The sequence below is a fragment of the Anabas testudineus genome, chromosome 1 (genome assembly GCF_900324465.2).
Source record: "Anabas testudineus chromosome 1, fAnaTes1.2, whole genome shotgun sequence".
Lineage (NCBI taxonomy): Eukaryota > Metazoa > Chordata > Actinopteri > Anabantiformes > Anabantidae > Anabas > Anabas testudineus.
In genome coordinates, this window is record NC_046610.1 from 912,192 (window position 1) to 934,147 (window position 21,956).

General features: G+C 37.5%; 2 protein-coding genes across 5 annotated transcripts in view; one reads left to right on the forward strand and one right to left on the reverse strand.

Moving 5' to 3' along the window:
* Nucleotides 1–345: 345 nt before the first annotated feature.
* snrpb2 (small nuclear ribonucleoprotein polypeptide B2) lies at nt 346–9,260 on the reverse strand. Its single transcript, XM_026359378.1, has 7 exons — nt 9,185–9,260; nt 8,439–8,510; nt 8,083–8,255; nt 7,806–7,940; nt 1,836–1,871; nt 836–924; nt 346–750 (listed from the first exon to the last, which is right to left on the reverse strand). The coding sequence occupies exons 2-7, from the start codon at nt 8,500–8,502 to the stop codon at nt 591–593; spliced, it is 657 nt and encodes a 218-aa protein (XP_026215163.1). The 5' UTR covers nt 8,503–8,510; nt 9,185–9,260; the 3' UTR covers nt 346–590.
* Nucleotides 9,261–10,295: 1,035 nt separating this feature from the next.
* Nucleotides 10,296–21,956, forward strand: part of kif16ba (kinesin family member 16Ba) — a 31,795-nt gene continuing 20,134 nt past the window's right edge. For 2 of the 4 annotated variants that reach the window (XM_026359276.1, XM_026359277.1), the window contains exons 1-3: nt 10,296–10,679; nt 20,101–20,170; nt 20,268–20,381. In XM_026359276.1, the coding sequence (XP_026215061.1) occupies nt 10,633–10,679; nt 20,101–20,170; nt 20,268–20,381 (231 nt within the window). In that variant the 5' untranslated portion in view covers nt 10,296–10,632. The remainder of the gene's footprint in view (nt 10,680–20,100; nt 20,171–20,267; nt 20,382–21,956) is intronic. The other 2 variants (XM_026359278.1, XM_026359279.1) reach the window with 1 other exon arrangement.

A 21,956-nucleotide genomic window follows, 5' to 3' on the forward strand; every position in this document is an offset into this window, starting at 1 on the left:
CTGGGATCAACAGGTTTCAGTCGGTTCTTCCATCACTGGGACCATCTCTCCTCCTCTGCCGGGTAATTAACTGTTCACAAAGTGCAGAGTGTCTGGACCGGCTCTGATCAGAATCTCTCCTCTGGTCACGCAGCTGAAAATAGAACTAACATCAGTCGTTAGGGTGAAATCTAACACGACTGTCTGCAGAACAAATGACAGCACACTGACGACATTTGACTGATCTGTGACTGAAGTTTAAACACTCTGAACATGAAATCACAAACAGATAAATTAGATTAGATTTTTGTATTTTGAAACGCAGCCTGTGTAAAACTGATCTGGGGAGAAAAACCGACACAGACATAATGTAAAAAGATTTTATTTTACAAAATAAGAAGTAGGCCAGAGATTCTTGTCTCAACCTCAAGAAAGACGACAGATCAGAAAAAAAGTAAAATAAGTAAATAAAAAAAGAAACAAAAAAATCAACACATTCTGCAGGATTTACAAGATCTGAATCTGGACACACAACAGGAAGTCTGTGGACCACCCCCCACCCCCGCTCAGTCTTTTCGTGTCCCGTCAGTGATCAGACCTGGGGATGGGGACTACTTCTTGGCGTAGGTGACCTTCATGGCACAGGTCGCTGTGATTCTGAAGCCCTGCAGGGCGTCTTTAGCCACGCCCGCCTGCGTGTCGCTCTCGAACTCCACAAAGGCAATGTCGTGTTTCCCCGGGACGAGCCGGACCTCTTTGAAACCAGGAAACCTGCACAGCACAAAAACCCGAATCAGATTCACACACTGGAGGTTTGTACAGACACGATGACACAGAGATGATGTTCCACACTCACTGGTTGAACAGCATGGACAGCATCATCTCGTTGGTCTCTTCAGGAAGGTTACTGAGGAACAGGATGTAGTTTGGTGGATTATCTGGAACCTGAGAACACAGAGATCCTGATCAGGACTACTTTTCAAAGGCTCCACCCACTTCCAGCACTGCGTCTGTAAGAACGGGTTCTAATGGTACAAAATAAAAACTAGCAGCTCTTAAACTGATTCTGTTGTTTGTGAACCTCAGTATAAAACTGTGTCTGATCAGCTGCAGCTTCCAATCAACAGATTTACAATAAAGGACGGCGTCTGTCTGTTATTTTATCACCAGAGACTCAAAGTCTCCAGTGTCATGTGAGGGTTGCGTCACTTTTCATTCAGCCACAGATATAAAACGTTAAAGTACTAAACACATTGACTTCATGTGTTCAAAGGTAAAGTGCATATTTCAGATTAACAGCTGCTGTCTAGAAACACGAAGTAGGAACGACATTTTCAAAACAGTATATCAGTTATAGTGTGGATCTGCTGTCCGTCTCACACAGACATAACTTCAACATGTCACAGTTCCTGGACGTTAGAAACGATCGGGAACATACTCGTCTGTCTATGGGGAGTTTGTTCCCTTGTGTAAAAAACATGTACTCACTTAAATGATCATTTCTCAGTAATGTTTACTTTTTACATTTAGTCATTTCTCAGACACTTTTATCCAAAGCGACTTACAAGTGAGGAACAATGCAAACAAACAAAATCTAAGTCAAGGAGAAAAAACATTAAAGTGCTGTTAAAAAAGTGTTTCTGTTTCAAGAGATGTGAGAACAAAAAGCAGAAAAGTGTTTGAAAGTAAAATAATTTAACATGCACTGTAAGACTTTTTAACCCCGTCCCACAGTAACTGCAGAGTGGACGTTTTTATAGAAGATGAAATCCAAACGACAGTGACGTCACCCAGTAACAGGATCCAACATCACTCTGGTTTATTTCTAAAACTAGAAAAGCATTCGACCGTCTTACCTGGACTACAGGTGTGTGCACAGGAGCCGCTGATCCCTGCAACAACAAATGGACAGTGAACATATAGAACATGTGGACAGCACCATTAAAGGATGAGTTCACCATTTTTCCAGATGGTCTTAAAACAATATCAAGCTGCTTACACAGTGTGTATGTGACAGTAGCGGCTGTAACAGTTGTAACATGACATTTCACCCAGAAACTCCACTGTGAGAAATCTGGGCCAAAATGCCCAGTCTGGTTCTGTGTGAAACACAAAGTTCAGCTGACTTAGTCCCACGGAGCCAAGTCTTCAATACACTGTAACTTTGAAAGACACCAACTGCATTTACTCAGAGGGACTGTTTGATTTGCTTTAAGAGTCTCAGTAGAATCTTTGAGTGTGTTTGGGCAGAACGAGGATCGTCCATAAAGGCACAGATTTCTTGAAGCTAAGTCACGTTCTGGGTGAAATGTGACCGCGTCTGTGCAGAGCAGAACCTTACTGACTACTGACCAAGACTTACTGTCAGACAACACACTGAAACAAATATTCATCCCACTTCCTGATTTTTTATCTCTTTTGACTGGTACTTTGCACACGTATGAAATATTGTCTTTTTGCTCCAATAAAAACACGTGAAACCTTTTGTGTTTCCTCTGGTTGCCTTTGCTTTATTTTGAAATGTAAGACCATCTTGAAGAATCCCTTAACAGTCCAATTAAGTTTCAGACAATATAATCCAACATAAAAACTATGTATGGAAGACTACACCAACTCCGCAGTAGAAGGTGCAATAATGAGTTCATGGTTTTAAGTTCGTAACAAATCTTAAAGCCCCCCCGTCAGACAGAGTCCAACATAAGAAGACACTGTGCTGGTTCATTCATGTAGAACCAGTCAGTGGAATCAAGAACTGCTAAGAATGTGGCAGAGACGCTCTTATCCTGCTTTCAAAGAAAACCGAGACAGGTGTCTGAAATTAAACCTGAACTTCAATCTCAGTTTCTTAATAATGTTTTTAACATGATGCTTCTAAGAAGGACATTCACATCAAGCCACACACCAAGATTTTAGTAATGAGGAAACCACAATAACAACGTCCGCTTTCATTCTATCAGAACAATGTGCTTTTTTTTAGAGCATATAATTTTTCACATTTATTATCGTGAATTTAAATCTTGTTTTCTGATTCATTTGGACTTAAGACTGCTTCTTCCCTGTACATCATGCCGAGTTAAATATAATAATTAATTCCTCTAAACCACGTGTCAAACTCAAGGCCCGCGGGCCAGATGTGGTTTTGAGTGTCTACAAATAAATACCAAAAAAGAAATTAAGCGCGTGCTTTTACCAAAAACTACATTTCCCACAATGCCTTTCGACTTCAATAGCCGCGGCAGTGTTTCCACATCTATGCCAACGAAGTGGAATTGAGATATAAATAATGATCCCAAAATGTCCAGAGAGAGAAAAGTTGATGCAGAAGGAAGACTGTTTCAAGAAAGATGGGAAAGCGAATACTTGTTTGTGCTTCAAGGAGAAAGACCGGTATGTCTTTTGTGTTACGAGGCAATATCGGTTGTCAAAGAGTACAATCTGCGTCGACATTTTGACGCCAAACACGGAGATAAGTACGCTAAAGCTAGCCTTCAAGAAAAACAACAAATTGCCCAAGAATTAAAAGGCAAACTGCAGTTGCAGCAGAGTTTGTTAACAAAATCCACAGCTAAAAACGAGGCCGCAGTAAAAGCTAGCTTCATTGTGGCTGAAGAAATCGCCCAAGCTTCCAAGCCTTTTTCAGAGGGAGCGTTTTTGAAGCAGTGCATGCTGAAGGTCTGTGAGCAGGTGTTACAGAGTTTTAAAAATGTCAGTTTATCAAGAAAAACTGTTAAACTGTGTACAATTGAATGTTTGTGCGTGCATTTGTTTTGTGTTTATCATTTTCAGAAGATGATCGATCGATAGTAGAGAGAGAATCCCCTTGTGTTCAAAAACAGGCAGCATCTCCTCATCAAAGACTACTTGAAAAACTTGACCAATATAGTTGTAAACTCATCCATTTTCAGCCCATAATTACTTCTTCCCAGCTTATCTAGTAGATAACCATAGATAACTTTCTGATTTTGTAACTATTATTTTTTGAAAACTTATTCATAGCAGTAGATGAATTCAATTATATATATTTTTTTGATAAATAAAAGATTAAAAAAATGTTTTACATCAATGAACTTTTCAAGTGTGTTTCACCACAATGTTATTTTTTCTTTGTTTACTTGGAGAGTTTGATCCTTCATTAATGGAGTTATGTGGGTTTTTATAAGCTGACAAAATTTAAAAGGATTTATGTTAGTGCAACAAGCAAACATATGTTTTCTATGCAACTGTAATTGTCACTTGAATAATTTATAATAAATAATGAGTTATTAAACATTAAGGAGTGGTTACATTTATTTTACATTACGTTCGATTGCATTTAGTTACATTTATAAGTCACATCTGGCCCTTTGAGGATAGCCATTATACTGATGTGGCCCTCGGTGAAAATGAGTTTGATACCCCTGCTCTAAACCATCAACATGTCTCTTAGACCCCATCCCGACTAGACTCCTCAAGGATGTCTTACCTTTGATCAGCACGTCCATATTAGATCAGCTCGATCTATCTTTACCAACAGGCTACATACCACAGGCTTTTAAGGTTACTGTAGTCAAACCTCTACTCAAAAAGCCTACTCTGGACTCAGGGGTCTTAGCGAATTATAGACCAATATCCAATCTGCCCTTTATCTCTAAAAAGAAAAGGTAGTTTCTAAGCAATTGTACGACCACCTGCGCAGTAATAACTTGTATGAAGATTTCCAGTCAGGATTTAGAGTACATCATAGTACAGAAACAGCACTGGTAAAGGTTACTAATGATCTTCTATTAGCATCAGACAATGGACTACTCTCTATACTCGTCTTGTTAGATCTTAGTGCTGCATTCGACACTATAGATCACAACATTTTATTACACAGTCTGGAACATGTCATTGGGATCAAAGGAACAGCACTAGAGTGGTTTAAATCGTATCTATCGGATAGATTTCAGTTTGTACACGTTAATGATGAGTCTTCCATGCACAGAGAAATATAGTTTTAAATATGTCTTTTTGTTTTATTACAGTCATGACTCTTATTAGTGATTAGTGATGTGTAAAGTTTAGTGTCTAGATGGTTAGTTGAGTTTTAGAAATCTCAGACAGTCTGTCTACTGTATTCATAAAATTAAAGAGTTTCACATCAATATAAAGTTCTCTCTGCCTGGGAACAACTTTTTTCCTAAGCATCCTGGGATTTCACATTAACTGGACATCAACTGGGATTTATTTTATCTTTATATGATCATTTTCAAATGTTTTTGTGTAATGTTTTCTTCTTAGAAGTTCACCATCGAAAGCCCACTGAGAAAAATGTTTGGAATTGGGCCATGTAAATAAAATCTGATTTGATTTGACCACAGTGACCGCTGCTCTATTTGATCAGTGGTTTATTATTCAGGGAGCCTATGACAATACGACCTGCTCTGACTTCATGCAGCAATCTTTGTAAGGAGTTAGGAGGCGGAGCTTCCAACCTGTTCGTCTGATTGAGCCTCTTTTCAACACCTAAAACCTGAAGTAGTTGTCTTGGCCACTTGAGGGCAGTGGAAACAAGCTGTCAGAACAATCTGCTTGGTAAATGATGACAATTCACCCCAGTGATAAAACTGTCCCCCGCTCCAAACTTTAATACATTTTCCTCAGTTTAATCTGCTGCAGTGTTGAGCTGGTTCAATAAAGTAAGTTGTCATTTTACCTCGTTTCTTATATAAAAAAAAAAAAAAAAAGAAGAAGAAAGAAATAGCTACAGTTGATTAATGGGAGTTTGTAATTATTGAAAAAGCTGTTGTTTTGGTGCCTTGTTAGCATAAAGACACTGACATCTTCCTACCTTGCTACGAGGGAGTTGGCACCAGACAATACGGTTAACACGCAGATATTAAACAAATAGGGATACAACAATACTAGTACTTAAAATAACTTACTTTTGAGTACTAACCAATACAGTACAGATTTACAGAGTCCTTGATAATCATGTAGTATCTGAACCATAAAAATTACTTGGGGAGTAACAATTCTCAAAATGCACAGATTTGGTGGCTTTGAAAGCACAGATAACCTAGACTTTGTAGCGTCCATGAATGCAGCACATCACAGCTGCAGCTCACATTGAGATTTCTATTGAGACAAAATGTTACTGATATTACATACATAGGACAGTGATTTCCAGGATACGGTATCAAACTTCCAGCTCAGTGTCACCATGGACGTTTGCATCTTGGTTTTGGTCTCAGTTGTTTGATAAGTTATTTGTACTGTCTCCATAACTGCAGTTGGATTTTGTTTCACATGTCGAGGATTAGTATCTCATGTGCCTCTGCACCTGCTCTTCTTGGAACAAAGAGAAGCAGACCTACAGCTTTACTTTTGTCGTCTTCTTTGTTCATTTATCATAAAATATCTGAAACCTGCCTTTATTTCACCTCATGTCCACCTCAGGCAGACAGAGGAGGTTAACCTAATTTTGCTGTAAAGTGGCATCAGTGCATTTGTCTCAGATAAATTTGATGAGTATGAATCCACAAAAGCATCAAACCTGAAACCTAATACTGTATCAGCATCTGAGCGACCAACTACACTTAAGAATACAGCTTACTCGAGAAAGCATACTCTAACCAGGTTACATGAGTGCATGAAACTGCTAGTGATGAACCATCATTGAACCACTTCATCAATTGTCAGAAAAATGGGTTTGTTCATTCAAAGATTTGTTTCAGTGACATCTAGTGGCACAATAAGAGACAGCTAAACAATGTCTTAAACATTACATGATGAGTGTAACTAGTGTTTGTGTGAATGATGTACATATATTTTTGTAAAGATTGACTGACTGGTCGGTTGATTCTATAACTGTATGTAAATGGTAAATGGTCCGCACTTATATAGCGCTTTTCTACCTAGCTGGTACGTCTCATCTGCGTCTCATTCACCCATCTTGCCCAAGGACACTTTGGCATGTGATGTGACCGGGAATCGAACCACAAATCCGGGGATTAGCAGTCAACTGCTCTACCTATTGAGCCACAGCCACCCCCGTATGTTCTGCACTTATATAGCGCTTTTCTACCTAGCTGGTACTCAAAGCGCTTTACACTGCGTCTCATTCACCCATTCGCGCACACAAATGCGTGAGTTGTTATGCAGCTGATCTGACTCACTGGGGGAAACTTGGGGTTCAGTATCTTGCCCAAGGACACTTTGGCATGTGACATGGCAGCCGGGAATCGAACCACCAATCCTATGATTAGCAGACAACTGCTCTATCTATTTAGCCACAGCCACCCCATGTAGTGTAGTTGTTGGGAGAAGTTGTGCTTGCTAAATCATATTGTCCATTATTTTGAGTGACTATATACTGTAGTGCTTTTTACACAACAAGGAACCTGTTGAATCACGCGTTATGAAGCAATATCAACTGGTTTAAACCATGATGATGAAACCATGATTCACTCAAGAGACCGAAGCTGTTGGTGCTTCGGACGTCAATGGTCATGTGTCTTTTTCCACACCAAAGCGAGCTTTGAAGCAGTGGTTCACGGGAAATGGAACTGCAGTTTGAAGTTTATATCGGCTCATCAGTGTCAGATGGGCATCACTAGACTGATGCACTGACTAACCACTCTGCTACTTTCAGCAGAGAATTACCGCTAGATAAAAGGGGACAAACCTACAAGGCAATGCTGCCTTGTTTTTGCAGTACAACTAAAACCAACACAAAGGTTATGTCTAATAGTTATTTTGCACCATGCATTTTCCACAGAAAAGACCAAATTACTCATCTCCTTAGATTAAGTAGTTTTCATGAGCATGAGCATGTAAACTTGTGTGCTGACAGAACCTTCACTCACCGGCACAGTTTTTTTTGGAAGGTTAGCTGCCGGCTCCTGAAGCTTCTTCTTCTTCTCCTTCTTTTTCTCCTTGTCTCCATGGACGCCCTTCATCTTAGTGATGACCTCAGAGTCAGTCTTTGCATACTGAATCCTCTGATAAACAACATGACATGGTTCAGTTAAACAGGAGACTTCTTGATGATGAATTAAGCTAAACAGAACCCCAACAGTAAACATAAAAATGTGGCTAATGAAGTTTTGTGAGTGCAGGCAGAGGTCATTGCTCTCATCCTACCATCGGCTTGTTGTAGAAGGGGAAACCCTGCAGCTGCCTGAGTGCGTTGGTGGCAGCGGCGAGCTCTTTAAAGACGACGAAAGCCTGTCCTCTTGCCTTCATCGTCTTCATGGCCACTATGTCGATAATCTGACCGAACTGAGAGAAGAGTGCATAGAGCGAGCGCTTCAGCTCTGCAGGATGAAGAAGAGAATCAGAACAGGTCTAAACTACTGTTCACTACTGAGATGACAGTTGATAGTGCACATTAGGACACAGATCAGACACATTATAGACTAAACAAGTTACCCTCAAATCTGTAGATTAATCAATAATGACCATTGTTGTTAGTCAAATGTGAATAAATATACACTCACCTTCTTTCTTAACTTTATCATTTATATTGTTGATGTAAATTGTGTGGTTCGGTCGAATATCCATGGTAGAGTCTGTGGAAACAACAGGGGATCAAGTTCAGATTTTTCATCTTTTTAAATGTATTATTCTCAGAATGCTGAATGTGCAAAGATTTGGTACAATGTGCAGTACTACTGCAGTATTATGTTACTGGTTACAATGTTAATATACTGTACGTCTTTATTGCTTATTTATACCTTTGTCTTTAGTTGTACAGCCTTTTAAAGTGATATTCGTTTGGTCATGAATGAGTCAAAGGATAACTATACGCACTACAACATTCTGACTTTCTAAACTTTGTAAGGAAAATTAGAAAAAGTCGTCGTAATGCAAACATTAAAAACTTTGACCTCATGTTTAAACATTATATTAAAGTTCGACTATCATAAGCTGCTAGTTAAAGCCAGTGATTTTACAAATTAACTTTCCATCTGATGGGCGTTGTTTGTTTAAAATCATAAATATAAATGAGAAATGAATTAGCTGCTCAGCTAAAGCTAATGTTAGCATGGGTTAGCTAACGTCAGCTAGCTACGTTCATTCATAACGTTTGCTTAGTTGCTCTTATCTTCCAAGCTAAACATTAGAGGTGCTCCTTACACTGAAAACAACACACTGCATATTTAACATCATTCTGTTATAATACTCGGTCAATTTACAGCTACAAGAGTAGCTGGGGAAATTGAAATAAATAAAAGAAACTCACGCCGTCTTCACTCACACCGCTCATGTACCACAGGAAACGACCAGTGTGGCGCCGGCAGCACCAGCTGCTGTTATACTGTAGCTACCGCCCCCGGCAGGCCGGGAGGAGAAGTACACTCTATACAGTATTCTGTTTTACTGCATCACACTGATGGATGTCTGTTATTATCCATTATCTACAACGATGGAAAGTTATTAGGTACTTCACACTCCTACTTCTAACAAAGCAATTCTAAACTGCTGTACTGATACTTTTATTTGAGAAAACTTAAGTAAAGTACTTATTCCATACTGCACACTGGACTCTTCTTGCCATCCTCTGTTTGGAGACTTTGAGCTCCTCCTCTCTGGACAGAGGTTTAAAGGTGGGAACAAAGTTTAGCATGATCAAAACCTATTTTAGATCTCGTCCATTATCACACAACTAAATTCTCAGGATGCTGACTCAGCTCTGCACCAGTTTGGCAATCGTGATAAAGTTAATCTTGTTTACTGGATCACTGGACTGTATTCCTATTGTGCTGCTATGAACTGTGTATTGATCTGTGTTCTACTTACTAACCAGACAAGATTCAGTTTGTGAAGAGAAGAAATACAAGAAAAGTTCTGAAAGCATAAGTACATCAAATACAGAATTATATAAATAACATACAGCAAAGGCTGTTAGTACATTAAAAGTAGCCTGTTTATGTATTAATGTATTATTATCAGTGATGTAGCAGCAGGTAAAGGTGAGGCTGAATTTAACTCTTTATTTTCTGACTGCTGCTTCATCCAGAATAAAACATCAGCATTTCTTAGTTCCTTGGATTCTGCTTTAACAATCTGCATCTGCAAAGTGACTAGAGCTTCAGATACATGCAGCAAAGTAAAACTGAAGTATTCACAAAAAGGAAATACTTAACTAGTAGTACCCAGTATATTGTACTTCAGTACTTCTGTTAATGTACTTAATTACTTTTCTACTTTCTAAGATTGCTAAAAAGATATGTACAGATTTTGTACATGTGCTAATAATTGTCCTCCAGCTGTCAGAGGATCAGTGCAGATCTTTGTCTCCTGCCGGCCCCCGTACAGGTGTGATGTTGTTGTCAGCTGATGTTTCTCTGATGTCATGTGAAGCTAACAGGCTAACGGGCTAACAGGCTAACGGCTAAAAAACAGTGACCGTAGAAATGAGCCGGTTAACACCGGGACTGTGGCGCAGTGTCACCGGACCACGATAACGATCTGTCCACGGTGACCCCCTCTGTCCCCTGACTTTCTGTTTGATTTGTTCCTATCGGTCTGCAGTCGGTCCGTTATCTTTGGGACTTTTGCCCTCTTTATGTCGCTGTGGCTCATGCTAGTTGCTTAGCCGTTAGCTAGCTGCTTAGCCGTTATAAAGCGGCTCCGCTCAGTCGGAGGCTAACTGAGTCACGGACCGGACGGACAACAGCGGGATGTGCCATGGCATCGGTTCGGGTGGCTGTCCGTGTCAGGCCCATGAACAGGCGGTGAGTGGAGGACAACAAGGCTCTTATCTCACGGTTACAGTGGGATATTTTCAGTTTTGAGTCAGAAAATGACTGTTGGGTGAAGAAGTGGCTCAAACAGATGTAGCTCGGTCCATTAACTCTGCTCAGATCTCACTGATGATGTGAACTCACGTCGTCTCACAGGCGCCATTAGTTCTCTATTAGTTCTCTATTAGTTCTCTATTAGTTCTCCAGTAGTTCTCTATTAGTTCTCTATTAGTTCTCTATTAGTTCTCCAGTAGTTCTCTATTAGTTCTCTATTAGTTCTCTATTAGTTCTCTATTAGTTCTCTATTAGTTCTCTATTAGTTCTCTATTAGTTCTCTATTAGTTCTCCAGTAGTTCTCTATTAGTTCTCTATTAGTTCTCTATTAGTTCTCCATTAGTTCTCCAGTAGTTCTCTATTAGTTCTCCAGTAGTTCTCCAGTAGTTCTCCAGTAGTTCTCTATTAGTTCTCCATTAGTTCTCCATTAGTTCTCCAGTAGTTCTCTATTAGTTCTCTATTAGTTCTCTATTAGTTCTCCAGTAGTTCTCCAGTAGTTCTCTATTAGTTCTCCAGTAGTTCTCCAGTAGTTCTCTATTAGTTCTCTATTAGTTCTCCAGTAGTTCTCTATTAGTTCTCTATTAGTTCTCTATTAGTTCTCCAGTAGTTCTCCAGTAGTTCTCTATTAGTTCTCTATTAGTTCTCCAGTAGTTCTCTATTAGTTCTCTATTAGTTCTCCAGTAGTTCTCTATTAGTTCTCTATTAGTTCTCTATTAGTTCTCCAGTAGTTCTCCAGTAGTTCTCTATTAGTTCTCTATTAGTTCTCTATTAGTTCTCTATTAGTTCTCCAGTAGTTCTCTATTAGTTCTCTATTAGTTCTCCAGTAGTTCTCCAGTAGTTCTCTATTAGTTCTCTATTAGTTCTCCAGTAGTTCTCTATTAGTTCTCTATTAGTTCTCCAGTAGTTCTCTATTAGTTCTCTATTAGTTCTCCAGTAGTTCTCCAGTAGTTCTCCAGTAGTTCTCTAGTAGTTCTCCAGTAGTTCTCTATTAGTTCTCTATTAGTTCTCTATTAGTTCTCTATTAGTTCTCCAGTAGTTCTCTATTAGTTCTCTATTAGTTCTCTATTAGTTCTCTATTAGTTCTCCAGTAGTTCTCTATTAGTTCTCCATTAGTTCTCTATTAGTTCTCTATTAGTTCTCCAGTAGTTCTCCAGTAGTTCTCTATTAGTTCTCTATTAGTTCTCCAGTAGTTCTCTATTAGTTCTCTATTAGTTCTCCAGTAGTTCTCCAGTAGTTCTCTATTAGTTCTCTATTAGTTCTCCAGTAGTTCTCCAGTAGTTCTCTATTAGTTCTCCATTAGTTCTCTATTAGTTCTCTATTAGTTCTCCAGTAGTTCTCTATTAGTTCTCTATTAGTTCTCCAGTAGTTCTCCAGTAGTTCTCTATTAGTTCTCTATTAGTTCTCCGTATTTCTCAGTAGTTCTCTATTTAGTTCTCCAGTAGTTTCCAGAGTTCTCTATTAGTTCTCCAGTAGTTCTCCATAGTTCTCTATTAGTTCTCTAGTAGTTCTCCAGTAAGTTTCTCTATTAGTTTCTCTATTAGTTCTCCAGTATTTCTCTATTAGTTCTCTATTAGTCTCCAGTAGTTCTCCAGTAGTTCTCTATTAGTTCTCTAGTAGTTCTCCAGTAGTTCTCTATTAGTTCTCTATTAGTTCTCCAGTAAGTTTCTCCAGTAGTTCTCTATTAGTTCTCTATTAGTTCTCTATTAGTTCTCTCAGTAGTTCTCTATTAGTTCTCTATTAGTTCTCAGTAGTTCTCAGTAGTTCTCTATTAGTTCTCTATTAGTTGCTCCATTAGTTCTCTTATTAGTTCTGCTATTAGTTCTCCATTAGTTCTCCAGTAGTTCTCTATTAGTTCTCTATTAGTTCTCTATTAGTTCTCTATTAGTTCTCCAGTAGTTCTCTATTAGTTCTCTATTAGTTCTCCAGTAGTTCTCCAGTAGTTCTCTATTAGTTCTCTAGTAGTTCTCCAGTAGTTCTCTATTAGTTCTCCAGTAGTTCTCCAGTAGTTCTCTATTAGTTCTCCATTAGTTCTCCATTAGTTCTCTATTAGTTCTCCAGTAGTTCTCTATTAGTTCTCCAGTAGTTCTCCAGTAGTTCTCTATTAGTTCTCTATTAGTTCTCTATTAGTTCTCCAGTAGTTCTCTATTAGTTCTCTATTAGTTCTCCAGTAGTTCTCCAGTAGTTCTCTATTAGTTCTCTATTAGTTCTCCATTAGTTCTCTATTAGTTCTCTATTAGTTCTCCATTAGTTCTCCAGTAGTTCTCTATTAGTTCTCTATTAGTTCTCCAGTAGTTCTCCAGTAGTTCTCTATTAGTTCTCTATTAGTTCTCTATTAGTTCTCCAGTAGTTCTCTATTAGTTCTCTATTAGTTCTCTAGTAGTTCTCCAGTAGTTCTCTATTAGTTCTCTAGTAGTTCTCCATTAGTTCTCTAGTAGTTCTCCAGTAGTTCTCTATTAGTTCTCTATTAGTTCTCTATTAGTTCTCTATTAGTTCTCCAGTAGTTCTATTATCTCTATTAGTTCTCTAGTAGTTCTCCAGTAGTTCTCTATTAGTTCTCTAGTAGTTCTCCATTAGTTCTCTAGTAGTTCTCTAGTAGTTCTCTAGTAGTTCTCTAGTAGTTCTCTATTAGTTCTCTAGTAGTTCTCTAGTAGTTCTCTATTGTTCTCTATTAGTTCTCTATTAGTTCTCTAGTAGTTCTCTATTAGTTCTCTAGTAGTTCTCCATTAGTTCTCTATTAGTTCTCTAGTAGTTCTCTATTAGTTCTCTATTAGTTCTCCATTAGTTCTCTATTGTTCTCTATTAGTTCTCCAGTAGTTCTCTATTAGTTCTCTATTAGTTCTCCAGTAGTTCTCCATTAGTTCTCCAGTAGTTCTCTATTAGTTCTCCATTAGTTCTCTATTAGTTCTCTATTAGTTCTCCAGTAGTTCTCTATTAGTTCTCTATTAGTTCTCTAGTAGTTCTCCAGTAGTTCTCTATTAGTTCTCTAGTAGTTCTCCATTAGTTCTCTAGTAGTTCTCCAGTAGTTCTCTATTAGTTCTCTATTAGTTCTCCATTAGTTCTCTATTAGTTCTCTATTAGTTCTCCAGTAGTTCTCTATTAGTTCTCTATTAGTTCTCTAGTAGTTCTCCAGTAGTTCTCTATTAGTTCTCTAGTAGTTCTCCATTAGTTCTCTAGTAGTTCTCTAGTAGTTCTCTATTAGTTCTCTATTAGTTCTCTAGTAGTTCTCTATTGTTCTCTATTAGTTCTCTATTAGTTCTCTAGTAGTTCTCTATTAGGTCTCCAGTAGTTCTCTAGTAGTTCTCTAGTAGTTCTCTTAGTTCTCCAGTAGTTCTCTATTAGTTCTCTATTAGTTCTCCAGTAGTTCTCTATTAGTTCTCTATTAGTTCTCTATTAGTTCTCTATTAGTTCTCTATTAGTTCTCCAGTAGTTCTCTATTAGTTCTCTATTAGTTCTCTATTAGTTCTCCAGTAGTTCTCTATTAGTTCTCTATTAGTTCTCTATTAGTTCTCTATTAGTTCTCCAGTAGTTCTCCAGTAGTTCTCCAGTAGTTCTCTATTAGTTCTCTATTAGTTCTCTATTAGTTCTCCAGTAGTTCTCTATTAGTTCTCCAGTAGTTCTCTATTAGTTCTCTATTAGTTCTCTATTAGTTCTCTATTAGTTCTCCAGTAGTTCTCTATTAGTTCTCTATTAGTTCTCTATTAGTTCTCTAGTAGTTCTCCATTAGTTCTCTAGTAGTTCTCCATTAGTTCTCTATTAGTTCTCTATTAGTTCTCCAGTAGTTCTCTAGTAGTTCTCCATTAGTTCTCTAGTAGTTCTCCATTAGTTCTCTATTAGTTCTCTATTAGTTCTCCAGTAGTTCTCCAGTAGTTCTCTATTAGTTCTCTATTAGTTCTCTATTAGTTCTCCAGTAGTTCTCTATTAGTTCTCTATTAGTTCTCTATTAGTTCTCCAGTAGTTCTCTATTAGTTCTCTATTAGTTCTCCATTAGTTCTCCATTAGTTCTCCAGTAGTTCTCTATTAGTTCTCTATTAGTTCTCTATTAGTTCTCCAGTAGTTCTCTATTAGTTCTCTATTAGTTCTCTATTAGTTCTCTATTAGTTCTCTATTAGTTCTCCAGTAGTTCTCTAGTAGTTCTCTATTAGTTCTCCATTAGTTCTCCATTAGTTCTCCATTAGTTCTCCATTAGTTCTCTATTAGTTCTCCATTAGTTCTCCATTAGTTCTCCATTAGTTCTCTATTAGTTCTCTATTAGTTCTCCAGTAGTTCTCTATTAGTTCTCCATTAGTTCTCCATTAGTTCTCTATTAGTTCTCTATTAGTTCTCTATTAGGTCTCCAGTAGTTCTCTAGTAGTTCTCTATTAGTTCTCCAGTAGTTCTCCAGTAGTTCTCTATTAGTTCTCTAGTAGTTCTCCATTAGTTCTCTAGTAGTTCTCCAGTAGTTCTCTATTAGTTCTCTATTAGTTCTCCATTAGTTCTCTATTAGTTCTCTATTAGTTCTCCAGTAGTTCTCTATTAGTTCTCTATTAGTTCTCTAGTAGTTCTCCAGTAGTTCTCTATTAGTTCTCTAGTAGTTCTCCATTAGTTCTCTAGTAGTTCTCTAGTAGTTCTCTATTAGTTCTCTATTAGTTCTCTAGTAGTTCTCTATTGTTCTCTATTAGTTCTCTATTAGTTCTCTAGTAGTTCTCTATTAGGTCTCCAGTAGTTCTCTAGTAGTTCTCTAGTAGTTCTCTTAGTTCTCCAGTAGTTCTCTATTAGTTCTCTATTAGTTCTCCAGTAGTTCTCTATTAGTTCTCTATTAGTTCTCTATTAGTTCTCTATTAGTTCTCTATTAGTTCTCCAGTAGTTCTCTATTAGTTCTCTATTAGTTCTCTATTAGTTCTCCAGTAGTTCTCTATTAGTTCTCTATTAGTTCTCTATTAGTTCTCTATTAGTTCTCCAGTAGTTCTCCAGTAGTTCTCCAGTAGTTCTCTATTAGTTCTCTATTAGTTCTCTATTAGTTCTCCAGTAGTTCTCTATTAGTTCTCCAGTAGTTCTCTATTAGTTCTCTATTAGTTCTCTATTAGTTCTCTATTAGTTCTCCAGTAGTTCTCTATTAGTTCTCTATTAGTTCTCTATTAGTTCTCTAGTAGTTCTCCATTAGTTCTCTAGTAGTTCTCCATTAGTTCTCTATTAGTTCTCTATTAGTTCTCCAGTAGTTCTCTAGTAGTTCTCCATTAGTTCTCTAGTAGTTCTCCATTAGTTCTCTATTAGTTCTCTATTAGTTCTCCAGTAGTTCTCCAGTAGTTCTCTATTAGTTCTCTATTAGTTCTCTATTAGTTCTCCAGTAGTTCTCTATTAGTTCTCTATTAGTTCTCTATTAGTTCTCCAGTAGTTCTCTATTAGTTCTCTATTAGTTCTCTAGTAGTTCTCTATTAGTTCTCCAGTAGTTCTCTATTAGTTCTCTATTAGTTCTCTATTAGTTCTCCAGTAGTTCTCTATTAGTTCTCTATTAGTTCTCTATTAGTTCTCTATTAGTTCTCTATTAGTTCTCCAGTAGTTCTCTAGTAGTTCTCTATTAGTTCTCCATTAGTTCTCCATTAGTTCTCCATTAGTTCTCCATTAGTTCTCTATTAGTTCTCCATTAGTTCTCCATTAGTTCTCTATTAGTTCTCTATTAGTTCTCCAGTAGTTCTCTATTAGTTCTCCATTAGTTCTCCATTAGTTCTCTATTAGTTCTCTATTAGTTCTCTATTAGTTCTCCAGTAGTTCTCTAGTAGTTCTCTATTAGTTCTCTATTAGTTCTCCAGTAGTTCTCTATTAGTTCTCTATTAGTTCTCCAGTAGTTCTCCAGTAGTTCTCTATTAGTTCTCTATTAGTTCTCCAGTAGTTCTCTATTAGTTCTCTATTAGTTCTCCAGTAGTTCTCTATTAGTTCTCTATTAGTTCTCTATTAGTTCTCTATTAGTTCTCCAGTAGTTCTCTATTAGTTCTCTATTAGTTCTCCATTAGTTCTCTATTAGTTCTCCAGTAGTTCTCTATTAGTTCTCTATTAGTTCTCTATTAGTTCTCTATTAGTTCTCCAGTAGTTCTCCAGTAGTTCTCCAGTAGTTCTCTATTAGTTCTCTATTAGTTCTCCAGTAGTTCTCTATTAGTTCTCTATTAGTTCTCCAGTAGTTCTCTATTAGTTCTCTATTAGTTCTCTATTAGTTCTCTATTAGTTCTCCAGTAGTTCTCTTAGTTCTCTATTAGTTCTCTATTAGTTCTCTATTAGTTCTCTATTAGTTCTCCAGTAGTTCTCTATTAGTTCTCTATTAGTTCTCTATTAGTTCTCTATTAGTTCTCCAGTAGTTCTCTATTAGTTCTCTATTAGTTCTCTATTAGTTCTCTATTAGTTCTCCAGTAGTTCTCTATTAGTTCTCTATTAGTTCTCCAGTAGTTCTCTATTAGTTCTCCAGTAGTTCTCTATTAGTTCTCCATTAGTTCTCTATTAGTTCTCTATTAGTTCTCCAGTAGTTCTCTATTAGTTCTCTATTAGTTCTCCAGTAGTTCTCTATTAGTTCTCTATTAGTTCTCCAGTAGTTCTCTATTAGTTCTCTATTAGTTCTCTATTAGTTCTCCAGTAGTTCTCTATTAGTTCTCTATTAGTTCTCCAGTAGTTCTCCAGTAGTTCTCCAGTAGTTCTCTATTAGTTCTCTATTAGTTCTCCAGTAGTTCTCTATTAGTTCTCCAGTAGTTCTCTATTAGTTCTCTATTAGTTCTCTATTAGTTCTCTATTAGTTCTCCAGTAGTTCTCTATTAGTTCTCTATTAGTTCTCTAGTAGTTCTCTATTAGTTCTCTATTAGTTCTCTATTAGTTCTCTATTAGTTCTCTATTAGTTCTCTATTAGTTCTCCAGTAGTTCTCTAGTAGTTCTCCATTAGTTCTCTAGTAGTTCTCCATTAGTTCTCTATTAGTTCTCTATTAGTTCTCCAGTAGTTCTCTAGTAGTTCTCCATTAGTTCTCTAGTAGTTCTCCAGTAGTTCTCCAGTAGTTCTCTAGTAGTTCTCCATTAGTTCTCCATTAGTTCTCCATTAGTTCTCCATTAGTTCTCTAGTAGTTCTCCAGTAGTTCTCTATTCGTTCTCTATTAGTTCTCCATTAGTTCTCTATTAGTTCTCTATTAGTTCCTAGATAATGAGTGTGGGGGCCCCGGGCACAGACAGGTAAAGGGCCCCCTGTCCCTCCTGTGTTGGACCCTGGGACTAAAAAATGACCAAAAAATAACACTGAAGTTTTCTAAATGGTCCTTTGGTCATTTAGTGTGTTATTTTCTGATTGAATTAGTTTTTAGTCGTCATGTTTCTGTCTGTTTGGTCATTTATTTGTCTGTAGGATTGTTTTGCATCATTTTGTGCCTTTTTTTTTTTTTTTTTTTTGGTCGTCTTTCTCTTTCAGATAATTTAGCATATCACTGGTCATAAACAACTACAGATAAGACTGTCATGTCTTGGAGTCATTTGTTCATTCATTTTTTAGCTGTTGGTTTGTTGGTGTCTCTTTGGTCATCTTCTAACTGCTGGTGGTCTGTTGTGGTCTGTTCTATGTGTTCACTGAGCTCTGTGCTTATCAAACAAGAAATATTACCAGTCTTTAAACAGACCCTAGGGTGTGTTTGAAGCAACTGAGCAGGAATTGATTTAATAGTTTCAACACAGACTGACGGTGTATTATTATTTTGTACCTGAGAGGCACAGCAGGTGTAGCATGGCGGATTTCCAGTGAAATCAGTTGTAATTAAAGAATGTAAAGCAGATTCACTCCTGCAAGTTCACTGTTCTTGTGGTTTACTAATCAAACACTATTTCCTTTACCTTTTCCCACGGTTGTGATTGTGGGGCTGCAGTTCTTGCAGCACGAGTTTCAGGGTTTGAGCAGAAATGCTGAACCTTCCCTAACGTGAGGATTCAATGCTTTGTGCGTCACAAACTGAATAACTTTGGGGTTTGGACTCTGGATTGGATAAAAGCAGTTAAAATGTCCCAATACCTGATTAATCAGGAAGTAGCAGTCCTTATCATTCAGCCTAAACTGTCCTCACAAGCAGGGTTAGACACTGCAAACCATTTGAAACTGGTTCCAAACACCAAAGGTTCAGTTTTCATACAAACTAATATTTTGTTTGTTCTGTAACATCTTTGTTCTTTTAGGACATTCTGCATATACCAAGTTAAAATCAAAGTTCTTATTCACACGTGGAACAGTCTGATCAAAAAATGACATTAAAAACCCTTTTATTGAATTTGTTAATTTCTTTTTTAAGGCTCAAACACTAAGTGTGTGCAGAAATGTTTTGCAGTGTCATGTGTCTGTATTAACCTGATTAAATGACAGAACAGCATTACATAACGTGTTGTAGAGTTATCATGTTGCTCTAAGATAACATCCACCTTTATGTCCCAATATAAACACAGCTGATGCCGACTTTGATCACACTGACATTGTGCAGAGGCGTGAATCATCTTCTGTTATTTTAATGTTTGAGTGAAACATTATAGGATATTGTTGAGCCCCAGAACAAACCGGTCTGGAGACGGATTGTTCAGGACTAAGCTAACATTTGCTGCTGATAAAATTCAGGTTCAGTCATGTGCTTTTTATTGATACTAGCTGGGTGTGTCTGCAAAATAAAGACAACTCCAAATGTGCACAACCTCAATAAACACTCAGACGCAGTATGGCCAAAAGTATGGCCTAATTGTTTTTCCTGTACACCAAAGACATTTGGGTTCAATATCAAAAGCTGAATGTGAGATAAAAGTTCTTAATTTCAGCTTTTACACCTCAAAATGTTAAACGGCATAAAACATGGCACCTTTTAAATCAGATAACCCACATAACAGGTGAGCAAAAATATTGAACCTTTGACTGACCGGTGTGTCCTGTGAGATTGTTAAATAATAACTAGCTGGAAGTCTAGATTCTCTTGGATCTCTACTTGAAATTTGTGGTTTAATCAGTCTGTATGAAACCAGAGATCAACGAGAGTCAATGGGAGAAATACGAGCATCTGTAGTCTGACCAAAGAGAGAACAACTATTAGAGTCAGTGCACATGACACAACATTAGACATAGATGATACAACACTTTGTAATATCCTAAAAAAAGCAACAAACCACTGGTGTACTCAGCAACATACACACAACAGGTCAGTCAAGCAAAAGAGCAGCTAGTGACAAACATTGAGACAGTCAGCAACAACTTTCACAGAGCAGTGCTGATAGAATCAAAATCCACCAGTCAAACGAGACTTTCTGAGGCCAGACCACGACTCTCAGGAAGGACGAGCATCCAAAGATGTTATTTCTTGTAGCAATAACACAAACTGTTCTTGATGTTCCACAGGGAGAAGGACTTGACAGCAAAATGCATCATCAAGATGGAAGGAAACAAAACGTCCATCACCAACCTGAAGGTACTTTTTAAAAAAATGACAATGTTCCCATTGACACAAGCTGTGACCATGATCTTAATGCCTTTGTTGTCAAACTCATATTGTTTTCTATGTTCAGCTCCCAGATGGCGTCGCTGGAGATTCAGTGAGGGAACGAACCAAAACCTTCACATACGACTTCTCGTACAACTCCACAGACTGTAAGAGCTCTACATTCGTTTCTCAGGAAAAGGTAAATGACACAAACAGTTTCTCTTTGTTTCCCACAGCAGGACTAAAGGGAACACCAGGTTCTAGCTGCAGTGACTTGAATCTGTAAAACAATACTTTGATATTTTGTTAGACTCTTTCAGACAAATTATAGTATTATCATTTAAAATCATTATTTAAATTAATTTGTTAATCTTTTTTTTCCACCCATTTTTTTGGGACAAAACTCACAATGGAGTCAATGCAGCTTAGACATCAGGACGTGTAAAAAATATTTTACAGTTTTCTTCGCAACAGATCTTTAAAGTTGTTTTAATGTTTCTTGCTAAACTGAATATGCAGGAAAATGAGTGACATAATTTTATATTGTTTCAAACAGGATTTCTATAAACCGCTGAAACCTTTTTGAGACTGTATGTTGTGTTGTGACTTTGCCATAAATAAATTATAAAAAAAAAAAAAACTGTGGAAAAGCAGCCAGAGAAATAATCGGTCTTCCTCTCCAGTCCTGTTGTGTGATCCCCACTTTTTGGATCGGAGGGAGGAGGACTAGCTGCTAGACTCTGTGTTTACTCTGGAGTTAAATGTCAGCAGAAGCCTCTGGTGGTGCAGAGTCTTAAAAGCATTAAATTCAGTTTGTTTAAAAAGTCTTTAGCAGAATTAGGTCTTAAACCTACAGAAGTCTTTTCTTTGTGCTGCTGTTTTTTTCCATCTGCACCACACGTTGAAATCTATTTTCAGATCTTTACATTTTATATTTTGTACCTGAATGTATCAAATTCTTATTAAAAGACAGCTAAGAAAATATAAATTATATATCGGATTAAATGCTGCTTTTGATTTGACAAATCAGTTAATCGACTAATCGTGGGATCTCTACGAAGAGAAATAATTTTAAAGCGGTTTATCTGTTCCTCCATCCATGATGCTGTTTATTCAGAGACGGGTTACATTCATTAAAGTTTCTAATGAATTTTCTTTAAACCAATTCAATTCAATTTTATTTGTATAGCGCCAATTTACAACAGAAGTTATCTCAAGGCACTTTACAGTGTTTAAGGTTTAAGACCTTACAGAAAATATTTATACAAAAAATTATAGAGAAAACCCAACAATCCCATTAGAGCAAGCTTTAGGCAACAGTGGAGAGGAAAAACTCCCTTTAGAGGAAGAAACCAACAGCAGAACCAGGCTCATAGTGGGCGGCCATCTGCCTCGACCAGTTGGGGTGAGTGGAAAGAGAAGAGAGAAAAGAACATCAGGCAATAAAGACAACAACAAGCATCAAGAACATTGGGCAGATGAACTGGATTCTGGAGATGTACAGCTCCAGGCCGAGTATACCTGCAGAAAAGTACAGAGAGAGGGAGACAGAGAGGAGGAAACACAACTAAAAGAGAGAGAAGACACAAAGTTAATGACATGCAATGGTGGCATTTGAATGGAGAGAGGAGAGAGGAGAGAGGGGAGGAGCTCAGTTTATCAGTAGAGGTCCCACAGCAGACTAACCTATATCAGCATAACTAAGAGATGGTTCAGAGTCACCTGATCCATCTCTAACTATAAGATTTATAAAAAAAGGAAAGTTTTAAGTCTA

Excerpts from the sequence above, each read along its gene's own strand:
- snrpb2 (XM_026359378.1), bottom strand. The coding sequence starts at position 8,502 with ATGGATATTCGACCGAACCACACAATTTACATCAACAATATAAATGAT. Across the intron at positions 8,256-8,438 it reads TGATAAAGTTAAGAAAGAAG|AGCTGAAGCGCTCGCTCTAT; the intron begins GTGAGTGTATAT and ends TTCATCCTGCAG. Across the intron at positions 751-835 it reads CTGTCCATGCTGTTCAACCA|GTTTCCTGGTTTCAAAGAGG; the intron begins GTGAGTGTGGAA and ends TGTGCTGTGCAG.